A 10,898-nucleotide genomic window follows, 5' to 3' on the forward strand; every position below is an offset into this window, starting at 1 on the left:
CGAACCGTTAGCGTTCAAAGCTATCAGTAGGAAGATGAGGATCTATGCTCATTTACCCTTTAACTGTAGTCTTCAATCGCTTCAATCAATGGAGAAGTAAATGTTTATTCTTGGGAAATGCTAGTATTGAAATTCACAGATTTTTATTGCTTCGCGCCAGGAGCTAATTCAGAGAGTTGTCATTTGTCGTTCTTTGATCCGCTCCGCTCTGATCTGGATCAAGTCAAGGCTCCTAAACTGCCATTATAGCAGGTTATGTCAAAAGGTGCTTATGTTGTTCAGCAAAAAGAATAAGTTGGGTTTTAAATTTAGGGTAATTTCTAATATTCACAAATGAATGCAATGAAATAAATCAACAATTTCTGGTTATTGATGCCATTAGTTGAATAGGTTTGTTAACAACAAACTGGCTTCGAAAGCATAGCGACCAAGAGTCGCGACGGCTTATAGCTGATTATACCAGTCAAGGCATGTATAAACGGCCTATACCACTGCTTCGGCCGCGAACCCGCTGGCAAGCACACTTGTCAAACCGACCGAGTGAGCTTAGCAGCGGCTGCTGGCTAGGTGTGCCAATCATCCCATTACATCGGTGTGCCATTTGCATGCGAACTGTTTGACAGGAAGGTTTCGGTGTGCAGTGTCTTTCGTGAGAAAGAGAGATTCAGCCCGTGTAGTGTTGTAAAAGTCAGCTTTCGGTTCGGAAGCTGCATGTTTCTTGTGTTTGCCCGCTGCTCGTCGTAATTTTTGTCGGTTGTGTTTCGCTGCGTTACCCGTGTGCCGTTGCGCGAGCGTCAGTTCAGTGCGCCACCGCGGGGCGAGACCAAATTCCAGCCAATCGGCGTCTCTGTCCGTTTCATCGGCTGCCAAAACCCAGCCCACCAGGTCGCAGCCTACTTGCTGCGCTTCTACGTCCGCGACAAAATACCAGCGCGCTCCTGGGTGGCTTCACATACGCGAACCTTTTGCATTTTTCCTGCTGCCTGGTGACAAATGACAGAACGCAGCAGCGCAAGGTAACCTTTCCCGTGTATAGTGCACGGCCTGCTGCTTTGCAATTGTCACCACAGGCACAGGCGACCCAGGCAGCAACCCGTATCATTCTGCATCATCATGTCACGCTGTTGCGCGCTATCGCTGCAAATAAAGGGAAAACTAGCAAAAAGTAACAAGTTCTAAATGTAAAGCAAGTGCATCAAAGAGGCCTTGGGGGCGAACGAGAACACGGCGAAGACGACGACGACGACGACGACGACGCTGTGTTGTGTGGTGGAGAGTGTGTCAACAAGTGGTACTTAATGCTTATACACAAATAGGTACGGCTTGGCCGAATAACAAACAAACGGGGAAAGGCTGCTGTGCCTAATCTCTTCCGGACGGGAGGGGTGGTGCTGTATGTGTGCGCACACACAACGGGTTAGCAAAACAACGTACGACTCATCAATGTAAAAAGGAAAGAATAAACAGAGCGGACACACGGACACCAGCACACACATACACAAACAAACACCCACGTACACACAAGAGCAGCCAGATGGAGATGGAATCATCGAGCAAAACCATGGACGACGCTCGTCGGAAGCGGTAAGTAGTGTTTTGTCTGGGAGGACACCCCCGTACGGGTGTCAATGTCCAAAGGACACCAACATGCGTCTCCTTCCGTGGCCCTTATTTTCTTTCTTCTTCTTCTTCTTCTTCCTCCCTCGCCCAAAGGCTGATGGAGTTGGAGCAGAAGATTCGCGATCCGTCTGGCATCGCGAATATCGACTGCCTGCTGGACGCGGTCACCGCGCTCGTGGCCGATTGCGATCACGACACTGTAAATATAATAAAAAACATAGAAATTTTCATCGGACGATGTAAGTAGCGCCTATAGTTTAGTTGATGTGCCCACCCCTTGCTACCAGCACAGGGGATGGCCATACGCATATAGCGGTGTGTACTGTACGTTTTGTCTTTGTTTGCTTTTGTTTCTATCCCGTGCCTGGGCCGTGTTGGACAACCGGATGAACCCCATCACATCCGCCCATAGACAAAGACTTCGCGCAGGACATCGTCAACCTGCGCATGAGGCCGGACGATTTCACCTCGATCAAGCTGATCGGACACGGTGCATTCGGCGAGGTGCACCTCGTGCGGCACAAGAGCTCCAAGCAGGTGTACGCGATGAAGCGCCTGTCGAAGCTGGACATGCTGACGCGCCATGATACCGCCTTCTTCTGGGAGGAGCGGTACATTATGGCGCACGCGAACTCGGAGTGGATCGTGCAGCTGCACTTTGCCTTCCAGGACACCAAGTACCTGTACATGGTGATGGACTACATGCCGGGCGGCGACATCGTCTGCCTGATGAACATGTACGAGATCCCGGAGAAGTGGGCGGTATTCTACACGATGGAGGTGGTGATGGCGCTCGACACGATCCACAACATGGGCTTCATCCACCGGGACGTGAAGCCGGACAACATGCTGCTGGACAAACACGGCCACCTGAAGCTGGCCGACTTCGGTACCTGCATGCGCATCGGTGAGGACGGGCTGGTGCACTCGTCGAACGCGGTCGGCACGCCCGACTACATCAGCCCGGAGGTGCTGCAGTTCCAGGGTGCTCAGGGTGGATACGGGCGCGAATGCGACTGGTGGTCGGTCGGCGTCTTCCTGTACGAGATACTGATCGGCGAGACACCCTTCTACTCGGAGGGGCTGGTGGGGACGTACGCGAAGATCATGGACCACAAGAACAGCCTGCAGTTCCCGGAGGACGTGCCGATCAGCGAAAGCGCCAAGTCGATCATCAAGGGCTTCCTCACCGACCAAACGGTGCGCCTCGGTCGCAACAACGTCGACGAGATCAAGTCGCACCCGTTCTTCAAGAACGACACCTGGACGTTCGAGAACGTGCGCCAGTCGGTGCCGCCAGTCGTACCGGAGCTCAGCAGCGACGACGATACGCGCAACTTCGAAGAAGTCGAACGCAAGGCCACCGTCGACGTGCAAATCCCAAAGCCAAAAATCTTCTCCGGCTTCCACCTGCCGTTCATCGGTTTCACGTACACCAGCGACTATCAGCTGCTGAGCGGGGCGTCCGCTGGTGCCGCCGCCGCACAGGAGGATGCTACCGACCACAACGACCACCAGGGCGCCCGCGCCCAGCATCGCCACCGGCCGTCGAACAACGCCGAGCTGCAGCGGCTGGAGAACATGCTGCAGCGTGAGCGGAACGCGGTCGAGACGCTCGAGCGCCAGGAGCGGACGCTCCGGCAGCAGATCGAGCTGATCACGAAGCGCGAGTCGGACATCCAGACGCTCGCGAACGAGTACGAGCGCGAGCTGACGATGCTGAAGCACAACTACCGCGAGCTGCAGCGTAAGGCCGACGGCGAGCAGGAGACGCGCAAGAAGCTCGAGGGCCTGCTGCACGAGACGAAGCAGCAGCTGCAGGACGAGCGCAGCAAGCGCACGCGCGAAATGAGCAACCTGCAGCAGTACAACGATCGCATCAACGCGCTAGAGAAGCAGCTCGCCGACGTGCAGGAGAAGTACAAGGCGGAGGTCGAGGGTGCGCAGAAGAGCAAGAAGCAGATCGCCGAGCTGCGGATGGTGGCGAGCAATGCGGAGCAGCGGACGCTCGAGCTGCACTCGGTCATGAACGGGCTGCAGACGATGCGCGACATGCTGCAGCAGGAGGTGGCAGACCTGCAGAGCCAGCTGGCGCAGGAGCGCAAGACGCGCCTGAACCGCCTCGAGCTGCAGAAAGAGCTCGAGGTGAAGATTCAGTCTATGTGCGGCGATATGGAGCGGATGGCTGTGCGTGAGCAGCAGGTCTTCGCCGACAATCAGACGCTCACGGATCGCATCTCCAAGCTGGAGAAGGAGAACGCTTCGTTCGAGTGCGAGTTGAAGGCGCTCATGAATCGCTATCAGCAGGAGGTGAAGGCCCACCAGGAGACGACCAAATCGCGCCAGCTCAACAACGAGGAGACCAACATGCAGGAGGTGAAAGGTAAGTGTTCACCATCCGGAGCTGTGATTCCGTTGTATCCGTCCAACCGTACCGTTATCCATTCCCTTCTTTGCTTACAGCCTTGCAAAGCAAACTCGCGGAGGAGAAGGTAAATCGCCAGAAAGCGGAGCAGAACTCGCAGGAGAAAGAAATCCAGCTGTCTATGCTCTCGGTGGACTATCGCCAAATCCAGCAGCGGTTGCAGAAGCTGGAGGGTGAATTTAGACAGGTTAGTAGCGACGAACTCACAAATGTTAAAAGACCGTCCGTACGTACCCTACCGTAGATTCTGGTAATCGATTGTAATTTCCCCCCTTTTGCTCCAAACTTTCACAGGAATCCGAAAAGGTGCTCGCCTTGCACAGCCAGCTGGAGCAGGAGCAGAGCAAGAAGAACAGCCTGCTGTCGGAAATAAGCCTGCAAAGCTCGGAGGTGGCCCACCTGAAGGCAAAGGAGGTGCAGCTCATGAAGGAGGTGCAGCAGCTGCGCGACACGCGCAAGAAGCTGGAAGAGGACGTGACGAATGTGAAGAAAAATCACAGCATCAATATTCTTCAGGTAAGCAGGTCGTTTGTTTTTTATTTCGTTAGATTCACGATTCCTCTCGCCCGTTGTTACCGAACATCATTCTAACGCAGAGGTTGATCAATCCATTGCGGGCCCCAAGCGGTGGGAAAATCGGATAAATTTGTTGGTTGAACGCCATGTACGTCGCTTTATTTAAAAAGCATTTTACCAATACCAGAACATCACTCTAAACTTAAAAAACAATTGTAATTGGGTCTTGTATTTCTATATATCGTCAATTGTCTTCATAGGGTTTTATATTTCTCGTATTTGTCAGCTTATATGCTTTATTCTAAATTTAATGCTCGTAAAGTTTACGAATGATTTTTTTTAAACTCGCAAGTGGCATGTATTAAACATATTTTTAACATCGTTTGTACACTGGAGAATGCATAGTAAATTTTACTAGCATTTTATATACTGTACCTATTTCGACCTTGGTTTTTTATTCGGTATTATTTTCCTTTATGAAAATGGTGTAATGGTTTTACTTTGCCATTGATGTTCATTTTTTCGATTTCATTTAAATACACGATTAGTGACTTTAAAAATTATTAAGTGATGAATTTTCCCTTTCAACCCGAAGCTTGGTATTAATTGTTCCTTCCTCGACACTACAGTCTTATAATTTTAATGTAGGATCTTTTCTTTTTGAATACTTTTCCTCAATCATCTCTTCAATCGAATTTATTTAATTGTTAATAGGTGAATATTTAATTGTTAATAGGTTAATAATTTTAATGTAGGATCTTTTACAAAAAGTGTAACTCCGTAAATAGGTTGATCCGCCTCTGCTTAAAAGCTAGAAATGCGTTGGGAGCCCAAACAGAATCTTAAGTAAACATTTTGGTCGGAATTTTACGATTTAAAAATGTTAATAGCATGCGGGAGGATTAGTTCCAGCTTTCTGAGACCTAAATACAGTTTGAAAATATTAAATCAAACGTACGCAAACGGAACAGAATGCCGCGTAATAGAATAAACTTGTCAAATGCCAGATATTATAACCTTTTCAAATCCAATCAATGAAGCAAATCCAAATTTGGAAATTTAACTTTTGTTTCGTTTTTAGATGAAAGAAATGCAGGATCAGCTGGAAGCGGAGCAGTACTTCTCCAAGTTGTACAAAACGCAGTGCAACGAGATCCGCGAGGAGATGAAAGAGCGCGTACGACAGCTGCAGAAGCTGGAGGAGGAACGCGGCACCATACTGCACCAGCTGCAGCTGGCGAACGTGCGAGCCGAGGCGGAGGCGCTGTCCCGCTCGATCGCACTCGAAACGGTCACCGATCTCGAGAAGGAGAAGACGATGAAGGAGCTTGAGCTCAAGGACCTGCTGACCAAGCACCGCAACGAGATGATGGCCAAAGATGCGGCCCTCGCGTCGCTGAAGGACGTCGAGGCGGAGCTGAACAAGAACCTCAACAACAAGGCGTACGAGCTGGACGATCTGGCGCAGCAGAACAAGAAGCTGCAGGAGGAGATGTACCGGTTGAAGCTGGAGGTCGGCGAGCTGGACAAGTGTCGCGCGAAGCTGCTGAATGAAACCATCCTGAAGCAGCAGGCCGTCAACAAGCTGGCGGAGATCATGAACCGCAAAGACAACAACCTCACCAGCAAGCAGAAGATGAAGGTTAACTCGACGGCGGAGGTGCGCAAGAAGGAGAAGGAAAACAAGCGCCTGCAGCAGGAGCTGACGGTCGAGCGGGCCAAGTACGACGAGCTGTGTCAGAAGCATAACGAAACGATCAGTCAGCTATCTCGTGAGATCGACGTACGTATTTCCCCGTTACACACATATACACAACATCATCGGCGTATTGTACTAACATTCGAATTTTGCTTCCCTTTCTTCAGATCAAAACCAAACTGCAGATGGAAATCGACTGCAAGGCGACGGAAATCGAACATCTGCAGATGAAGCTGATCGAGACCGCCTCACTGTCGTCGGTCGACAACGACATGATGGAGGAGAACCAGGACTCGATCTTCGAGGGCTGGCTGAGCGTGCCGACCAAGCAGAACATCAAGCGGTACGGCTGGAAGCGCCAGTTTGTGGTCGTCTCGCCGAAGCGCATCATCTTCTACAATTCCGAGCAGGATAAACAAAACACTAGCGATCCCTTGCTGATCATTGATCTAAGGTAACGTACTCGCAACCTAGTTCCCGAGCGACGCAATGCTTTATTTATGTTTTAGCTATATGTCAATGCACACTCTCTTGTTTATCTTCCACTGCGATAGGCTCTTAGCTTATTAATCGAATTACGTAATTCGCTCATAATTTGGGGTTTGATTGAAAGGTTAACAATTGTAAACTGGCCTTTTTGCTTTACATAGAGCTAGAGGAATGATTGAGGGGTCCATAAATTTAGTTCTTACTGCTCAATCATGTTAATGTTAAATTAATTTATTTATTTAGTTCTTATTGCCTGTATATCAATCTTGTTAATTATTGAGGCGGATATTGAAAAGAAAATGATGCAAATTCGCTCGAGTTGAAGTGCAAGTAATGCAATTAATGCGATCTGCTTTATGTTTGATTGACCAGTTTATTGCTAGATTGCTTTCATTTTTCAATTTCTGTTATTTTATCTAATATGACAATCTTCCACATTCTCGAAGATAATACGTTTCTTTTTGGTTTGTATGTGGTTCCTTGATTTTGATTGTGACTGTTGTTGAAGTGAAAATGTTAAATGGAAATGTTTCCCCGGATGGAGAATTAATATGTAGCATGAACACGCATTCGTTAGTAGTTTTGATTGCATCGTTTGAGTGAGGATTGCTCATTACATTTCTGTTCATTGTATTCCCCTACAGCAAGGTGTTCCACGTACGCCCGGTAACACAAGGAGACGTAATTCGGGCCGATCCCAAAGAAATTCCGCGCATCTTCCAGCTGCTGTACGCCGGCGAGGGTGAAGCTCGCCGCCCCGACGAGCAGCAGCAGCTCGACATCAACCCATCCCGCAGTGAGGAAAAACCGTTGACGCTACAATATAAAGGTAAGGAGCTAGTCATTGTCTTGGTGTTGTTTTGTTTCACACGTTCCGTGCCGTTCTCGCCATTTGCAGGCCATGAGTTCCTACACATCAGTTACCATATTCCCACCACATGTGATCTTCCGTCGTGCCAGAAGGCCCTCTGGCACATGTTCAAGTCGCTGCCGGCCTACGAGTGCAAGCGGTAAGTGTGTTTGGTGATGATGTTTAGTTCGGGAGGTCCGAGTAGACGTGCTGATGATGCTTTGCTTTTTTCAGTTGTCGCTTCAAGCTGCACAAGGAGCATGTCGACAACAACAACCCGCTCGCACCGTGCAAGCTGCACCACGATCCAAACCACGCCCGCGAAATGCTGCTGCTCGCGACCTCCACCGAGGACCAGTGCCGCTGGGTGAACCGGTTGTCCAAGCGCATCCAAAAGAGCGGCTACAAGGCGAACAGCTCCTCCACCAGCTCGACCACGCTCGCCAGCGGCGGCAACACCAGTGCCACGGCCGACTCGACCAAGGGCATGCCGCGGTCCACGATGCCAAGGTAGGGTCGCGAAGGATCTTCCGATCGACCGGCGCACACCGACGCTCGAACATCCTCCGCTCCCATTTCATGCTTCATTTGTCCGTCGATTTGTTTTCGTTTGTTTCGTTTCGTTTCGCCCGTCTCATCATCCGTTCCAACGGTCTTTTACCCGTTTTTTTATAAGCGTACCGTAATCGTATCAATAATCTCTTCTAATCACTTCTTTTTCCTCCCTGCATTTCACATTCAATCCATCCTGCCTTCCTTCAATTTTACTTTCCTTTCTCTCTTTCTCTCTCTCTCTCTCACTCGCTCTCTCTTCGTTCCTATCTTCTACCCATCTACAGCCAGTCCACTCGGTCGAATTTTAAGCCGAGTTCCGCCGCGAACGTTCAACGGTCCGCAACCCTGCCGACCAACGCATCGCTGAAGCAACAGCCGCAACCCTAACCCTTGCCGCGGACCGGGTCCTTACGGGGGGAAGTTCGTGGTGGTGGTGGTGGATGTATCTTCTCTCTTTACTCGCTGCGCCCCCTCGCCCGTCCGGGCTGGAACTTCTTCATCTTTATTCATCTATTTCATTTCACTCACCTGCTCAACCACAATCAATTTCACACTCCCCGAAGAAAATAGAAAAAGAAAACGTCGAGTGTCGCATTTGGCGCGTCAAGCTGCCAAGGCTGGGTAGACCACTGCTGGCTGGCTGCGCTGTTCTAATCCAGCTGGGACCATACAACGTTACAAGAACGTTACCACCTCGCGACTACAGCCCTCCCGTTCAGATTCCGTTTAGTTAGGTAGATTTCTGTTTTACGAATTATCTGGCGGTAGAAGCGTAAGCTTTCTTTCGAATTTGTCAACCGTTGTCAAGTATTCACTTTGCGATTCGTTGACGCAAACCGCACGGTAGTAGTAGAAGAAGTCTAGTTTAGATCAGGCACTTATTCGATTTTACTACTTGTGTCGTTCTTACCGCTTCGAGCACGGTCCTGGGGGCGCTACAACACCAACACCCGTTGTACGCCTCAGGGTTTTGTGTGTTGTCTGTTTATCAAGTGCATTATCGAGAATGTACGAATTTTCTCCATTCGAATGCGCCGATTAGATAAACCGACGCGGTATATTTTTCTCTTACATTTTATTTCACGAACATGCACCATTATTTATGCATACCTTTATGACAGGAAACCAGCGCATAACCGTTCGAAACATTTGTAGTGAGCGAAGGGGAGGTAACACAATACGCATATCAATTCTTCTACGAAAGGAAGAAACATTAGGAAGGTTTGGCAGGTTTCGAGCGCAAGCAAAGAGAACTTTAAGGAGGTGCGTCTATTTAGAAGGTTTGAACGAACAACACATGGTTTTATCTTACGCATTGTCATTGTCGAGAGCATACGAATTCGCTCCATCCGAATGGCTTAACTTTCTCTTACTTTTTAATTCGCGAACGTGCACTATTATTTGTGCATACATTTATTTAAATTTTCAATCAAATTATTCAATTAATTCGAAGCATTAGAAGTCGCAGTATAGGGAGTCGAAAATCAGTAGAAAATTAGAACGTCTTTACAACCGTTGCCGCAGCCAGCAGTGGTCCCAGCCGGACGAAGGTGAGATGATTCGAGCCAAAACACACACACGAGAATTGTTAGCGTGCGACTGAAAACGATTGGCTATTACATTTTTACTGCGCTCTTTAATCCATTTCTGTTCAAGCGCTGCCAAAGAGACAGGCTTACAAACGATAACAAAACATGAAACATTCGCTGTAGATTATAGCAACCGATGTACTTCGTTTTCCATCAACTATAGTTGTGTTATTTATATACTTTCATCAAAACAAACCTTGTATGTGATCATCGTAAACAACATTTCCAGCCGCCTAACCCTGCGCGGTTTCGCCTCCTTTTTTGCTTGCCCGTCGTCCCCCCCCCCCCCCCCCTTTCCTCCATTTAAGGATACGTTCCTACACGCTTTCGGTAACTTCGAACCATTGCACATTCCTCATGGTACAACAATAATACTTCCGTGGCGCCGTGACGCCGGACACTAAAATTAATGCACTGATTTTCTGAAGCTCGCGCGTACACAATGCAGTCCTGAATTGTTCTTTTTTCCTACTTCATTCTCACTCGATTTGTCTTTTAAAATAGTTCTGTTTATTATTTTGATTTTTGTTGCCACTCCGCGAACTCCGTATGCCAAGTGTGTGTGTGTAAGAAAAAGGACAGAGGAAACGAAAGCAAATCTATTTTAATAAGAGGAACCGCGCGCCTCATGTTTGTAGAAGGCGGTCGCGGACTGTAAATAGGTCGTTATTACTCTTATCGATTAGTGGAGTCGTTTGTAATTATACACCCTTTTTTTTGTAAGGCAAAGCGAAAACGAAAAGCGGAGAAGCGGAGGAAAATTAAGAGAGGGAACGTGTGCGGGAATGTATAAAAAGTTAAAAAAAGGGATAAAACCGGATGGTCAGATGCGCGGAATTTTTGATCCATCGACCGGTAGTAATAGTATTATAGTGCTGCGTTCACACTCCCCCCCCCCCCTACCCCTCCCCCCTCATACCGTTCCGTAGCGGAACGGAAAGGTGGCGGAACAATTCCGTTGGCCGTTGCAGCATTTCGTTTGTTTGTTTTTTTTTATAGTAACGGGAAGTATTTTTAGGAGGTTAGTAGAAGAGAATTTCTAACGGTAGTGTATTTTGTTGGGAAGTTAACATATTTTAACGTAGCGCTAGAAAAAGGGAGAGAGAGAGACGAATTGAATCGATGAATGTGGACGCGTTGGTGTGGGTGGGAGGG

General features: G+C 48.7%; 1 protein-coding gene across 1 annotated transcript; it reads left to right on the forward strand.

Moving 5' to 3' along the window:
• The first annotated feature begins 661 nt into the window (after positions 1 to 661).
• On the forward strand, positions 662 to 9,971 carry LOC131268977 (rho-associated protein kinase 1). Its single transcript, XM_058271285.1, has 11 exons — positions 662 to 1,584; positions 1,714 to 1,859; positions 2,033 to 4,003; positions 4,084 to 4,232; positions 4,340 to 4,561; positions 5,643 to 6,344; positions 6,428 to 6,714; positions 7,394 to 7,578; positions 7,648 to 7,759; positions 7,834 to 8,109; positions 8,439 to 9,971. The coding sequence occupies exons 1-11, from the start codon at positions 1,535 to 1,537 to the stop codon at positions 8,539 to 8,541; spliced, it is 4,203 nt and encodes a 1,400-aa protein (XP_058127268.1). The 5' UTR covers positions 662 to 1,534; the 3' UTR covers positions 8,542 to 9,971.
• Positions 9,972 to 10,898: the final 927 nt, after the last annotated feature.

Source organism: Anopheles coustani, chromosome X, assembly GCF_943734705.1.
Source record: "Anopheles coustani chromosome X, idAnoCousDA_361_x.2, whole genome shotgun sequence".
Taxonomy (NCBI): domain Eukaryota; kingdom Metazoa; phylum Arthropoda; class Insecta; order Diptera; family Culicidae; genus Anopheles; species Anopheles coustani.

Excerpts from the sequence above, each read along its gene's own strand:
- LOC131268977 (XM_058271285.1), top strand. The coding sequence starts at position 1,535 with ATGGAGATGGAATCATCGAGCAAAACCATGGACGACGCTCGTCGGAAG. Across the intron at positions 4,004-4,083 it reads CAACATGCAGGAGGTGAAAG|CCTTGCAAAGCAAACTCGCG; the intron begins GTAAGTGTTCAC and ends CTTTGCTTACAG. Across the intron at positions 8,110-8,438 it reads CCGCGGTCCACGATGCCAAG|CCAGTCCACTCGGTCGAATT; the intron begins GTAGGGTCGCGA and ends ACCCATCTACAG.